General features: G+C 38.3%; 2 protein-coding genes and 1 long non-coding RNA gene across 7 annotated transcripts in view; 1 reads left to right on the forward strand and 2 right to left on the reverse strand.

Annotated features, from left to right (window-relative positions):
- The window catches only part of LOC126926795 (uncharacterized), a 336576-nt gene that overhangs the window by 23432 nt on the left and 297110 nt on the right, over positions 1 to 16034 (forward strand). The window lies entirely within an intron of this gene.
- Positions 3676 to 5235, reverse strand: LOC126926905 (uncharacterized). The gene is made up of 2 exons (XR_007715008.1): positions 5081 to 5235; positions 3676 to 4273 (listed from the first exon to the last, which is right to left on the reverse strand). It is a non-coding gene; the product is annotated as an uncharacterized LOC126926905 (long non-coding RNA).
- LOC126926825 (uncharacterized) lies at positions 6507 to 8822 on the reverse strand. The gene is made up of 2 exons (XM_050743215.1): positions 8228 to 8822; positions 6507 to 7315 (listed from the first exon to the last, which is right to left on the reverse strand). Exons 1-2 carry the CDS (start codon positions 8312 to 8314, stop codon positions 7046 to 7048), a joined length of 357 nt encoding a protein of 118 aa, XP_050599172.1. The 5' UTR covers positions 8315 to 8822; the 3' UTR covers positions 6507 to 7045.

Here is a 16034-nt window from a genome sequence, read left to right on the forward strand (position 1 = left end):
TCAACGTTTTACCACGTTTGCCTGTCTTATCTTCGCTATTCTCGTTACGGATAAAATGAAAAAATAGTTGCAAAATTTCTGAAATTGTAAATACGACCAGACTGGAACGTATCAACGACATATACGGTGTCACAAAATTGTGACAAGTCAATATTCCAGTTGTTAGTTTGTTGAATTTACGCCACCGCTGATTAAACGTATCACGCTTTAATAGAAAATTCAATTTCCCAGCGGGGAAAATGGAATTTTGCGCTAATTAAAGTATTGCGCTTTTGTACAAAATTCCATTGTTTTCTGTTGCCCGCGAAAATGCAATTTTACGACGGACATTTCAGACAAATTTCCATCAGACGGCTTTCCATCCGTAAAAAAGAATGCTATCTATAAAAGTGTCAATGGAAATTGATCAAAGTAACGTCAAACAAACCCGTTTAAACAGCGAGGTAAATAGACCAATTGCTTTTAACAAAACCTGTATCGTTGCTCTTAACCGTTTCACTTTTAAATATCAATCGGCGCTGTTCCTCATTAAAATTTCGATTCAAATCGAACGAGAAATACAGCGTAACACTTGGAATTTTCTATCGTTTCTCAACCATACTTCGAACATTTACGTCGCATTCTTCGATTCATAGGATCGCGATGTTGGATTCTTCGATTTCGATACAAAAACGTTTCACAGCTTTCGACGCGGGCAATTTAATTAAGAGAACAAATAATTTGTTTATAAACTGCCAATTACGTGCCTTGAATTTCCGATATATGCAATAAATTTCATTGCTACTTGACCTAAGTGGGTCATAAAGTTGCAACCGTGTAAACCGTGCCACGTAATTTTATTGCATTCAATTTTCCACGTTTCCAACAATTTATCAAATTAGAATTTATCCGCGCATCGTACGAAATTTTTCATAAAAATTGATTAATAATAGTAGATATATAGCTCCTCGTATTCGTAAAACAGATTTTTAATCTGTAAACAACGAGTCGTGGTAATTACGATACGATCGATTTTCAACTTAGCAAAATTTGTTTCCATTTAACATTCACATCCAGATTGTATTTCCTTTGTAATAAATTAATTATATAATTAAATAAATTTATTATTCGAACCGATATTCAGATACAGTTCGAGTATACTTGATAAATTTTCAGACTCGATTCTCCAAGTCGAAAATGAGAACGTTTTATCCTATACTTTTTCTTCATTTTTCCACAAGGATTCGCGTTGTTCTCGCTTTCAGACGTTGTTCCGTTGCATCCTGTATATACGGGGTGTGCGAAAACCGTGTGTTTAAACCGTCAAATTGTAAGGAGTTGATTTACAGACAAGAAGAAGAAGAAGAAGGAAGAACTTTATATAATGTTCGTCAACGGACGTTTCTTTACAGAATTACAAACGAGTATCGTTCGTACGAAACAGGTAACGACGCGTTTTCCATCGCAGCGTGCAAAAGTTCGCTGTATTATCGTGTCAGCGCAGTTGCATGCTTTTTATCATGCGACAACAAGCCCGTGTCGTTAATAGCTACAATAATGATACAATGAAAAATTATTATCTGGTATGTTTGATTGGTCGTTGGAGAACGTTGTCCCTGTGCTCGGATAGAAGCCTGACATCGATCAACGATGGGAGTAATACGATCTCGTACACACAGTTGCTAACAATTCGATCGAGTTGCAAAAACCGCGTGTTTTTACTCGTTGCGCTAGTTGTTCACGCGAACTCGCATCTCCAGAATAAACCTTCCGTTTTACAGTTGCGAAACCATAAATACAGAAAAGAAAACGCAGTTCTTGAAACTCTGACGAAACGCTGATAATACGGTCAATTGTCGCGTGCCGTGGAATGGAAAATTCGTCGTTACTTGTTTCATACGTACGATACTTGTTTGTAACTGTGGAAAAACGCGTTTATTGCCCAGCTTCGTACGACATGTTTTTCGGTAAATATTTACAAAGCGGACAATCTCGCCATATTCAACGGCTTTGAAATATGTTTGCCAAGGCTAATATTCCGAACAACTTTTTCCTGTAATACTCTTTACCGTCGCTCTGCTTTCCGCGATATTCGCAGCAATTTCTGTCTCGACGACAGCGATGATTTCGTAGTTTCGCTTTTCTCGATATCACTGCTAAAGCTTTTCCTACCTCGAATAACGACGCAAAGCTTCGTATGAATCGTATCTATCCTGCTACTTGATACGCGAATTTAATTCGCGGTAGCCTCAATGATGTTTCTTCCCTGTGCGAGTTGAAAATGATTATCAGAACTGCATATATATATATATATATATATATAAATGTACGGACATCAACGTCCGAGACGTTCGTCCATGCCAAACGGTAACGCGTACAGGAAACATTTGTTCAAAATGACTTTGACTATAGCTATATTTTTAAATTGGAATTAGCTAATGGTCGTTCGCTTTGTAAATGATTATTTCTTTTTCTTCTTTTTGCCTGCAGATTAAGCCCTCCCTGTTTGACGGTTTAAATTTATTAAATTAAATTTATTAAACCGAATATATATATATATATATATATATGTCGGAGATGAAAGAATACTGGAACCTTCCCTTCGGAACTTTGGGAAGACCCCTAGTATTGTAATTTGGATTTCACCATAGCCGAATTAAGAAACTGTTGTCATTCGATTCGACTGTACTTATTTGAGATTTATGATAGTAAGCTCGGGCTCGAGGCGACAACCAGTCGCCGAACGTAGTCGCGGTCAAGGGATGAACGTTTTATCTAACAAAGGCATGAAGTAACCCTATAGCTCTCCTTAAAAGAAATACTTAGGACGGGGCACGACGGTAAGCATTTCAACGATTTCTGTCCCGTGGCTCGCCACACGCAGACTCTATTCTTTGAGTAAGATGATTACCAGATGTCGACGCGTCTCCACAGTACATGTTCAGCTAGCCCGAGGAACTGCTATAAATCTTAAGATCTGTTTAACTAAAGTCCTTCAAACCGACAAACAGTCCTCGTTCCAACTACGAGAAAATAGGAGAAATCTATTTTTCTCACCAACGACGCTTCCTCTTCTCGAACTTTCTCTTAAGGGCGGCTAGCACCCTTCCCTAACCACCAACATGGAAATTGACCAATTAACAGTAACGCCAATTTCCCTCACTTTCCGAATGAAGGCTTTTCTCCACGAATTCGATGATTTCGTGCCCTTGGGCACACCCATCATAGTTTTCCTCGACAGCGTTACCGTGATGGAGAACCACTCTCCGGTACGATCTCAAAGACGATTCAAGTAACTCTCAGATACGTAGTGATTGCCTCGTGCATTAACATTGAGTACAACTTAGACGCTGAGGAAAAGTGGAGTCCGTCGTCCCCTTGACGGATTCGTTAGTGAGCCTAGGATCATTGTCATTAGCTTCTCGAGTACCTAATTATCCGATTACTTGTCCAATTCCATCATAGTCATATTTGCACTAGTAAATATCTCCTTTATTGCATAATGATCACGTCTAGCGCCAATAGGGATTCGTTTCACGCCCTCAACCCTAACTCAAATCTTAACGCCGACCCGACATATATATATATATATTCGTTTGTACTACGATTACTCTCATACTCTATGTATGGTATTATAATATCGACGCTATCAGTTCTTACAGTATCACGATCAGAGTCAATTTTAGAATAGAAGAAGCAATTAACGGCGGATCGCAAAGTAAGAAGCTTATAACATAATTGGCAAGGAAGTCGATAAATCGATCAACCAATCACCTACATCCAACCGTCTAACGAAAGATGAAAAGCCATCGCGATAACGATCCTTCTCACCTGCAGGATTTTCCGGATTCACAGACACGAAGCTCGAATTATTCCTGATCGACCACCACTTTTCGTTTTTCGGCTGAAACATCACATGCTGGCCATTCGTCAGCGGCTGAACGAAGAACGATCTCTGCCCGATCAACATCAAGGCGTACACTTCTTCTTCGCATATCGTCACGACGACGAAGGAACTCGCGTCTCCTTCCAAGCTGCCTTGTCGAAAATCGCAGTTCGCCTTGGCGTTACGTCGCTCGGACTTGGTTTTACCCTGACGCACCCAATTCACGGTGAAATTCGACGACAGTATCAATCGATCGTTGGCCATGGTCCTTAAGGTCCAGTTGCTGATCTCGAGGAACACCGGCTCTTAGTGGAGATACTCGCGCCAAGTTTCTCGGTCTTCGTGGGTCGATCTTCTGTTCCGCGCGCTCTCATTCGGGATCACTCGAGGGTAAACGATCTCGTACTCCTGCAAGCTTTGCAGAAAGTCGCTCATTCGCGACTTAGTAGCGATCGTGCCGAGCAGCCACGTGGCGAGGAGAAAACTGGGAAGTTTCGATCGCGTCATGTCTCGCGCGCTTTGATCGAAATTTCAATAGGATTTTCTGGCTACCCAAAACTCGCCAGGCATGCTCGTTCACTCGCAGACGTAGTTATCGCGATGAAAGCAGCTAATTCGCAGACCCGATATTCTCATTTCATTTCGCCGGTTCGTAACGCTTTCGAAACGCCGTGTCATATAGACGCGGATGCGACGATACTCTCGCGTTCTAACATTTTCAATGTCTCGCGCTTTATCACGTAGCTCGCGCGGAAGTAATACGAAGGTGAATCGTTGGTTTTAATACACAGGGTGTTGTTTAATCGATCGTATAATGGAGAAAGGAACGATTCTACGGTACACCAGAGATGAAATGAAATCATAGAATGCAGTGGTTTTGTAGGTAGTGCTTTATCGAAAAGATTAACCGTGAATATTTGCTCGACCTATTTATACCAAATTGATACAGAATCTTAAAATACAGACGAATCTTTCTCAATTTCCTTCGATCATCGTCTCTAGGCGTACGAAACTGCCTCGTTGAATTCGAACGTTCGTCGATTTCCTTCGACGTCTTTCAATTTCTTCTTTTTTCAATCGCCGTTCGCCTTCTCAAAGCTGTCTTCGAACAGAATTCTTAGAACGACTTCCAATTCCTTTCGATTCGTCCAATCGTTTAGCTTTACGAAACTGTTTCGCTAAACTCCTTTTTCCACTGTACTTGCGTATCGTAACCAACTCGTGGGCGGTAACTCGCGTCGATTAACGATTCACCACCAGTAAAGTAACCGGGAATGCAGCAAACTAGTAGTCGGTAGAACGAAGCGGAACGTAAGTGGAGCGAGCGATAAGAGCGATCGCGACAATCGCACGCCTCGCCGTGCGATTCCCACGTGCGAACGAATCATCAAATTCGAGCCAAAGATTCTCACCAACTCGAAGATTCGCGCCAGTATTTTCCACGCGCGCGTCACAGAAATTCGAACGACTTTCGCGAAAAGGACGGAAGGATAAGACGATCGATCGGATCTCGGGTCGATCGCGATACCCCCGGACAGAAGGTTTCGACGAAAAAGTGGAGTAGACGCGACGAAGGAGCGTCGTGCAGCAACTGGTGGCCAATTTATTCACCACGTGCCGTATGAATTTAATTTTCTTTCGCGCAAGAACGATCCACCATCGGAGAAAGTAGAATATAATTAATTTCGATCTCGTGTCGATCGCGACGTTCCGGATGGAACGTTTCGCCGAAGAGGTGGAATAAACGCGACGAAGGAGCGTCGTGCAGCAACCGGTGGCCATTTTTTCCACCACGTGGCACCACGTGGAAATTTAAACGTTTTCCATGAAAATGATGCACCATCGGTAAAAGTAAAATACGATAATTAATCGGTCGTCGAGTCGAACGTGATATTCCGGATAAAATTTTTCGATGAAAAAAGTGGAGTAAACGCGACGAACGAGCTTCGTGCTACGACTGGCAGCCACATGGACGGATGAACGCGGCTGGAAACGCACGCGAGTGCAGCGGCGAATTGTGCGTGAGAGTAAGCGCGAACGCGAGACTGGAAAAAGCACCAGCGCTTACCGCCCACTGAAGTTCTAATAATGGCAGCTTTATGTGCAATCACCGAGAAACGAGGGTGCTGGCGAACGCATTGTTCGACCCCGACCGAGACGATTTAACAAGGGCCGAGGATTTCATCTTGAACGTTGCTCTTGTCACGACCGGCATACTTCAAATCCGATGGACCGATGATGGAGATAGAGATGTGGCGGCCTTGGCGACAATGTTGTGTACAATTTTCTAATGTTATGTGTCCACGAGAAAATTCCCATTCTATTGGGTTTTCTCAAAAGTTTCTTTCGTTTTATAAGGAAGTGACAGATGCACATCATTTTTTGTTTTACATTATGATCCATTTTGTTCTATTAGTAGAAAACGGATCATACAAAATTCAATAAAATAATATAAAAGAAAAAATGTTGTGCATCTATTATTTTCTTATAAAACAGACAGAGACTTTTGGAACAACCTAATATGTTTCTCATTGACATCCTTGGGAATTAAGTAGAGGATAATGGAAAAATGGAAATCGATAAAAAGTATTTATTATTATATCGAGAGTTTTAATGAGTTTTTTTTTTTTTTTTAGAAAAGTTTGTTACTTTATACAATTTATTGGTAGTGTATTGCTATAACAATTTTTCTAAAATTTACAATTTAAATTACATTGGTTCGTTGAACGATCGAGTAATAACTTAGCAGTGTTTTAAATCTCATTCTCGTAGATTTGATTGTATTTGTAATTATTATAATTATGAGCATCGTATTCTTAAGAACATCCCCTTTTTACATTATCAATTGTTCTTTGATTTATCGACATCATTAGAACGAGAACATCATTATTATTTCCTTATTTCTGAGCTTCGTATTATCGATATCGTCGTAATTTTATTGACTTATTAATCAATATTCATCGTAATATTATTATGAAACACATAAGGAATGAAACTCCATGTACACATTTATAAAATGAAAACAGCATTTTCATTGGTAATGCGATAAATCTTATGTATCGTGTTGTTGTGTAATATTACAGTGTATGTTACAATGTACGTATAAACGCGTTAATAGAACCAATTATTCTCATCGGCGACTAAAATGATTCACGATCGTGTGTTACTTCGTCTGCAATGTCAGGACGGATACATGATAATTGTTAATGTAATTTGTAATACTAAAGCTAGAAACAGATCGATCCCTCTTATCGTCAGATCGTTCGCAGCACCGGTACCGATATTGCAAAACGATTTCTCGCAGCAAGTGGTGCAAGCGGAGAGTTTTGTTCGTTCACCGACCACTATACATCCGGAGTCGCATTTGTTAGTACACTTTCTCTCCACCGACCAAGTTTGTGGACTAGACGTTGAATCTTCGGTGCTGGTAGTATAAGAAAATCGCTTTACCTGAAGAGAAAGAAGCAAACGTGAAAGGAATATTTGCAGATTTTAAACTTTCACGATGTTCGTTATATGACATGTCCTAGCGGATCGCAAGAGACACTCGTACGCTAAAATATAGTATTTCTTTTAATTTTGTCCGAGTACGAGCTCATTTTGGGCGGCATTAAACCACGAACTTGATAGTATCGAGCGAAAAGAGAAAAAAGAAGACTGAAAAGAAAAGATGAGAAAGAATTCTACATGTACGTAGAATGATTCTTGATACTAAAATTAAATTAATATTTGCAACAATTCCTTGTTTCACTCTGTATGACATTTCACATTGGAACTTGTAACGAACACGAGTGAGTGTGAACGTAACATATTTTTAGTCAAGGGAATATCAATTTTCCAGAATATCTCGCATCATTTCCAGAGAATGCGGCTCGTTCATGGTTAATTCGGTCGGTTAATATCGATTACGGATTTCGTAAAATTTTTGCCGTGTATGTGCAAACTGTACAATTATATCATATCCAATATCATTGTTGATTACCAATAAATAAGAAGAACAAATAAAAAATTGCATTTGCATATTCCCTCAAATGTGTACACCATGTACATATGTTCCTATAAAGCGGATTCAATTTCAATAAAATACGTAATTATTATGAAACTGAATTGATCGACTATATTGAACATTTCCAAACACTAAGATCGCGTTATGAACGAAATGAAACTGTGGCTCTATCTTGAACAGCCTTCTCTCGCTCTCGTGTTGACGATAACTAATATCGCTTTTAGCTAGCTGTTTGCTATATTCTGTTTGCTTTAAAAGCACGCGATCAAAGCAAAATATCAAACATCTGCTGAAACACGTGCGTGACCTGTGTATAATCAACAAGCGTTTGAATCGCTGTTATCATTTGTCATTACCATACAGGTCCTTTTATCACCAGTGCACTTGTGCCCGAAAGTGGTGAAGTTTCCGGTCAGATTGGCGCATCTCTCTCCATCTTCCATTGTATCACACTGATGACACCATAAATCGTTTGCTCGTTCCGACGCTGCGTGAGTTCGATGTTCCGTAGTTAACAGTTGGCCTGATCATCGGACACAATCAACCGACAAATACGTATTAATTAATAGAAATCGTGATTTATCCTAGATTTCTAAAGATTATTAAAATCGACGTAGGAATCGGACGTAAGACGTTGGGCAAATCGTTGTCTACTTTTTAATGCTTCGCATCTTTCTCTCTTTTATTTCTTAGAAATTACTTCCTTCTACTTCTTCCTTTCTTTCATTTTTCAAACAAATGTGTCGTGCTTTCATTAACGTCAGATTTTTGTACATTTTTGTACAAATAAATAGATATTAGTCTTGACATTTACAGACACATCGGCGATATGCGTAAGATGAAATTTCGTCGCGTTCGTTGACAAGATTGCTAGGAAGATTGCGGAAAGGGATATCATCGAGGAAATCGTCTAATAAGGTGAAACATCGGTTTAGGTTTCTTATTTAGAACGGAATTCTTCGGATGTTTAGCTTTTCCGTCGAATAGCGTCTCTAACGATATTTCGCCAAATTTTCCTGCTGTTCTTGCGATACGTCCGACGGTAAGACTTGGCAAGCAAAATATCGTAAACGTATCCGGAAATTACGAAAAATTTATTTCGATTTATTTCAATTAAACGTATTCCGAGAGCAGCAAACGTATTCCTTATCCATTGGCAGGTAATCAACGAAATCATACACGGGTACTTAAAAATATCTACAGTTATGAAAGATATTTCCAAGTTCGGAAAAACGCTTCCACGCAAGTTTGATCAATCGTACCAATCCTCTAGAGTTTCAGCTTCTTAACAGATTCGATCATCTCCGAAGACTAAACAGACGGTATACGACTACGTTTGCATCTACACGACAATTGAATCTACGCAAGACTGCAGATTCGATATCCACGAAATATTCTATGTATATTTCATGAAGTTAAAAATTATACTGTTTTATTTCACATCTGGTTCCAATAGAATAAGATGGATTAAACGTAATTCAATAAAATAATTTAAAACAAAAAATGTTGTGCGTCTATTATTTCCTTATAAGATGAAAGACACTTTTGGGACGGTCTAATGTTAAAAATTCTCTGTGAAAGTTGATTGTAATATTCTTCTTATCTAAAGAAAAAGAGAAAATAGAAATAGATGTATTCAGTATGAATTATTTATTTTATACATAGGAAACATAGGCAAGACGGTAAATGAAAAAGGTAGCCTCGAAATGAGAATTCATCGCGAAGCTTATCACGGAAGAAAAGTCAATTAAATGCACCGTGTACGATGATCGTTGTTTACACGATTCGTAACACAAATGGCTAACACCTACGAGTGAAGGCTTCAACAGGTGCACTTTCCTCTATATGCAGTTTATATGTAGAGGAAGATCTTCGCTATAAATAGACGAAACATCGTTCCTTCAGACATCTAGTGAAAACTCCCTCAACGAAACACGCTCCTAAAACGCAACTTGCTCGTAAAACAAATAGGGCCATGTAACTGAAAGGAACCTCGAGAAAGAAAGAGAAAAATGGGAAGAAACAGAAACTTCCATTTTCCATTACAGAAACGCTCTTTGTTGAAAGAAAAATTCCTCAAATTAAAAATTCTCAAAGACGAAATACCGCCATTGTCTATCCTGGCAAATTATCTTCCGTCTTAACCAGTTACCTACTCTTGACGAGTATACTCGTCACGCGTAAAAAGCAGTTTTTGCTGTTTAAACTGCAATTTCAGCGAAAACTAAAATATATTCGTAAATTTGAAGACGTTTCGACCATTTGGAAGCCAGGACCAGGTAAAACGAACAAATGAAGAGATATAAATAATTATTATGAAAAAACTATAATACAGCGTGAACAAAGTAGTTGTTCTGTCCTTTCTAACGCATTTTAGTCGCATTAGTCGCAACGGCTAACTGGTCAATACATTGTCGAGTCGATCAACTTTGGTATTCCGATCGTATCGACGTGAAAATCGGCGTGACGAATAAGGCGCAAGAATCGTTTTCTTCTCTCGCAAATACCGAAGATGGACAACGCGTATCGGCGAATTTTTAATTTCAGAAAAATGTAATTTGATTCGTGGCGAAACGTGTGAGAAACGCGTCGAATTAAAGAGGCGAAGGTTTAAGCAGCCCGACAAAGCGAGTGAAATGCGAGGCTTACCATTGATGCTTACGACCATGGAGATAGACACGACGATCAGGAAGTACGTGACAGGGTACATGTATCGGCCATGTTGATAACGTCTAGCGCGTCACATTCGAAAATAAATTCGGCTGATGTCATTGGCGCATTGATCGCATGCTGGTGTATGGCGGCGAGCGCGTTGCGACGCAAAACGAGCGGATTTGGGTACAATAGGCAGCCATATTGAGAATAGCCGGAGTCTGCGCTGGATGGGTACAGCTGCTCCAGAAACCTTGAAGCCCAAGGAAAATCAATATCCATGGCAGCCGGAAGGTCCTGTTCGTTCAGCGGGAACGTTTGACGTCAAAGTTTCTGCGCATTCGCATCACACACAGAAAAAAGAAAATTCACTGTCACTGAATCAATGATTTGTCGACACCGCAACTAAAATTCAACTTACAATGCCTCGAAAGCTAAAATAGTCCGACACTCGCCGTAAAAATATCTTTCGTTTCGTACGTTCATTCGAACGAAATAACTCGTCTGCAACTGTGGACCGAACCATTTGAATTTTGCTCGACGAGTTAGAGGAAATCTTCGAAATGTGTTATTTAAATCTTCGTTACAGGTCCAGCTAGAAAAGTTGTAAAAAGCTACCTTTACTTTCTTCTTCGCTATTCCGACTAATTGTACTTCTTTCAACATTTCTTTACACGTCACCTATTGTTAATCTTTCCAATTCTTCTAACTCGTAAAAAAAAAAAAAAGAAAAAAAGAAAAAAGGAAAGAAACAAATTGTTTGACTCAATTTTTGAAAAGTTATTCTGTTTTAAAGAACGCACCAACGCCTCCTATAGCCCGTTACACGAGACTTCGGGATTTTGTTCGTTTTGTAACGAAACACGACTATCCAGATCACATTGGTAGAATTTGAAATCATCCTGAAAGTGCAAATGTAAAAGGCAGAAAATAGTTGTGGCGAATATTTGGGGGGAAAAATAGTACATAGTATAGATAGGTATTTTGAGCGTACAATAAATATCAAAAATTATTCCATTGAATATCAAGACGTATCGGTACAACAGATAATTGACTGTTTAATTAATTTCGTGAAATTAATTTCCTCCACGAGATACACCATAAAGAGCTATCTTCAACATGTTATAGACGCGAAATACTGTCCCATTGAACATTGAGATGCATCGATGTGATGGATAATTGACTGTTTAATCACTTTTGGAATCTCTGCGAAATATACACTCGCACTAAATATCTTGTTACTTAAAATACAATATAATATGTAATATGCGATATGTAATATAATATGTAACATACACGTACACACGCGATATATTTATAAAGAAGCACGTATCAGAGTTGGAATAATTTCGTGAGCAACAGTAGACGGTAAATGTAATTTGCAAACGACCTCTTTATCAAATATCGATAAACGCGATCGATATGGAAGGGATCAGTCCTTATGCTGGCCAAATATTCCGTCATCATTCAAACATCCATCGAAACTAATCCCAGTACATACCATTCGAATAATCGAGTAACTTCGTTATCGCGTATGATACAGTGCAATTACTTGATTGCAATGATATCTCAATGATTATTAACAGATACCAAGATGTCTCGACAGTTGCAAAAATCTTTTATAAATAAATTACACGTGGCTCGCGAAGCTGTTTCAACGTTGCTGGAAACTTTTTGCGTATATGATATACGAAGCATTTCGAAATGATCATTGCAGCACTGTAGCGAGACACGCCTAACTTGATCGTATCGGTGAAATTTCAAACGGATTTGGAAGTGTGCATAGAAGTTATATTTACCAGGGACACGTACTTTCCAAAAATCATCAAACTATTCGAACAGTCAATTATTATTTAGTATGTTAATAAGCCACGATGTACAATACCCTTAAAAAGTTAGAAAGAATAAATTTTCGGAAAATGGAACAATTTGACTTTCAAATGGCTTGTACGTGATGTAATCATCTGTTTGATGAACTTTTAATTGCTATCGTAGATAGGATCGTAAAATACTACGAATGTTACAGACATTGTCGTGATTTTCCTATAAAGTAACACACGACGCGTAGTCCGTTTGATGTTCGATTTGCTTGGCTCTTGTAATCCAATTTCAATAAAATTGTACAAAATGCACGTGATACGAAAGAAAATATAAAATATACAAAATACTCTTTACTTCTCTTTTTTTTTTTCAATCATATTCTCAAAAATATGAATTTGCATCAAAATCTACAGTCCAATTAGAATATTAGAAAGAATATTCAGACAGACGATGTATAAAAAGGAGATACAAATTACGACGATGAGAGAACTCGCAAGATATTTGTATCTGTGAAATTGCAACTGTTGCGTCGATAAATATATACGCCGATTAAATGTTTGATACACTTCGGATTCTCATCGGAAAACCAGTAATAACATATTTCTATTTCGTAATATATTTCTGATGTACAGAGGATGCTCTCAAAAAAATATACACCCACTTTAATTAAATGGTATCGTGAAATTGCTGCATCGTATTATTACAATTTTTATACAAATCTTCCTTTCCTTCAATTTTGTGTACATTTCGGATGTATTCCTTTCTTTTAATCCTATTAATGGATCGATAGATTTAATTTTATAAAATTGATTTTTTGAATATTTATACATTCCATATCTTTTTAAGCACCACGTCACACGATTCTTTCGGTAGAAATAACTGCGTAAAATTACATTTTCTCTGTACCTGGGAGCTTTTGCGCGGTGAATTTTATACGATCGAAGCCCCTTTTTCGAATGGCATGGGTGCTTCGGCATGGGAAAGTGCCTCTCCATTATCGTTTTAGCTGGCTGTTTCCATTTGTATAAAATCGTCGTTATTATCGTCTTTATCACAACGAAACCATCCCATTACATCAGTGTATTTAAGGTTTCCCCACAGTTACCCCATCATTCGAGCAATCCACGTGCTTTACATAATTCTCAATATCACGTTTCCATTTTCTAACATCTGTGACTGTAGCTTTTCCAACGTCACGTACTCTTGATGAATTCTATCGCCGATTCTTACACCACCTCCCACGTTTTTAATTAAATTGTATTTTCTTTCTGTACGACTGGAACGTTGTTAGTTTCATACCAAATTCTTATTTATCGGAATTCTATTCTATTCTATTCGAACAGAGAAAAGAATGTGTAGATTTTTTAAAAAGAAACTGTTTTTTCGAGCTATCGCGGGGAGACGCGGTCGTTAGAATACGCGTCAACGGGAGTCGTAAATTCCCGTTACGATTAGAATGATCGACACCACGAATAGTTCGATCCCCGTATTTCGATTAAGATAATAGGGGTGATTCAGGTATGATAACACTGTGGCTCACAGAGTTAAAATATATATTTCCAACACTTAGTATACACGATTGAATAGATATAAACACTTAATAACTTATCACGCTGCAATAATATAGATATGAAAGTAACACGGTATGAGACTTAATGTTAGAAGTTAGATCTTTGACTGTGGTAGGAAATTCTGAGAGATATAGAAACGGTGAGAGTTATAGGGAATGCAGGAACTCTAGTCACCGTGAGAGACGATGGAAAACTCTGAAGCTTATTCTGATGTGAATACGGAGGAAAGCTTGGTATGGGTGTGCCCTTTGAACGAAGAACGCGGATTCGTTGCTTACATTTTTAGTTAGTAAAGTGAGGGCAACAATCCGCGATGTCGATTGGTTGGGACCAATGTTAGGAAGGAAGAGAGGAGGAAGAAACCTCCTACCAACTTGGGTCCTAGGCGACATTGTTTACAGGGAAACTCAGATTTTTCGTTAGGTATATCTCCGCTTTCTTCGTAATTCTTAAGAGCACATAATTGTTGAAGTTTGCGCATATTTTTACACTGATAAATTAACCCTGCTGCTGATCCTCTAATATTTCTCGTTCGATCTCATCTATTACAAATAACAGATACGTAAGACAACATAGGAAAATATATAAGTAAATAGTATCGCGAATAATTACGAATAATTGCATTCATTTTCGTTAAAGGTAAATTATATTGTATTTACGTGCCAAGGATAGAACTGAAATTGCCGCTGATATTGATTTATTCTTGTTAAATTTCAATGTCAGAATAAAAAAGTTTAGCAGTTAGCGGTTGCGACCTCTTTGAAAAGCGTGTACCTAAAAGTGTGTCGCGAACAGTAAGCGATGGCGAGTATACTCGTCGAACACGGAGTACGGGTGGCTGTTATAATATAGAATTAAGTTGTTACGAAACGACTGTTTTATTTTTCAATTTAGTACTGACGGGGCTCGTCGTAACGTAAAATACTGCCATCTCTTCGTGACGAGTATACTCGTGGAAAACAGCCAATTGGTTAAACCAGGACCAGATCACGATACCGTTTAAAAATGAAATTTGTAGAATGGTTAGAGTTAGAGAATATCGGAACTTTGTATTATTATAACGTTTACCATCGCTGCGCTCTCGATATTAACCTTTAACTGCTGCTCTGGGACTCCCAGAAGATATAAACATCCGCCTAACTTCGCTCTCGAGCAACGCGTGATGTCAAGTGTCTTGGTAATTTTCAATTAAGTCGCCCCTTATGACTATAACTTATAACTTCTGATCTTTGTTCCGTATAGGAGTAATTGAGAACGTACAACTTTCCTTTCGCTTTGTTTCGTCTTGTCCATTATGGATGAAAATGCGATTATAGTTACGAAACGAATCATTCTTCGTTGATCGCGATACAATGGAAATGTTTACAGCGAACGTTCCCGAGTGCTTCGAATAAAGAAAGAACGATGCAATACGATACTCTTTGACTTATAAATAACTTTCCTTTGAGACCAATCGGTGGATCAATTTTCTAGCTCCGCAGACGCAATGTTACACGTAATCCTAGGAATCGTGAAGTTTTCAGTCTTTTCTAATATTATTTTTCAACTTGAAATTCAATCTATTGGACGTAGGAATATTTTTACTGTAAACTATTAGAAAAATGTCCATCGTATAATCGACGAGCATCGCGAGAGTAATATCCAGGCTTTAAATTCTAAAGGCTCGTTACCGTACAACTGTAGTAGGCAACGTCGTTGCTCTAAACACGTACGTAATTTTGTTCACATTGTATAACCGATAACTAATTTTCTTTTTATTATTTCTTTTTATTCGAATGTCCTTCAGCTTTCGCTTTACCACCGTACATCATCCCTACGTCATGCACCGATACTATTTTTCTTTTACACTGTGACACTTACTTGTCTGTTTGACCATGCGATCCTGATCATCATGCAAATGGTCTAAGACTGTTGTCGTAATACTCTACGGAATAACTAAAATTGTTGTATCGTTCTAACACGTTATAGATTTTATTAAAGAGGAACGTTTACTCGATAGAAGACTCAGATTCATGAAATAAGACACCGGTTTTCCCTGACGCCACTTTACGATATAAATAATTAAACTTTTTCTCCCTCGTATATGGAAAGCTTAAAATACTTTTCCTGTATTATCTAT

This window comes from Bombus affinis, unplaced genomic scaffold (genome assembly GCF_024516045.1).
Source record: "Bombus affinis isolate iyBomAffi1 unplaced genomic scaffold, iyBomAffi1.2 ctg00000059.1, whole genome shotgun sequence".
Lineage (NCBI taxonomy): Eukaryota > Metazoa > Arthropoda > Insecta > Hymenoptera > Apidae > Bombus > Bombus affinis.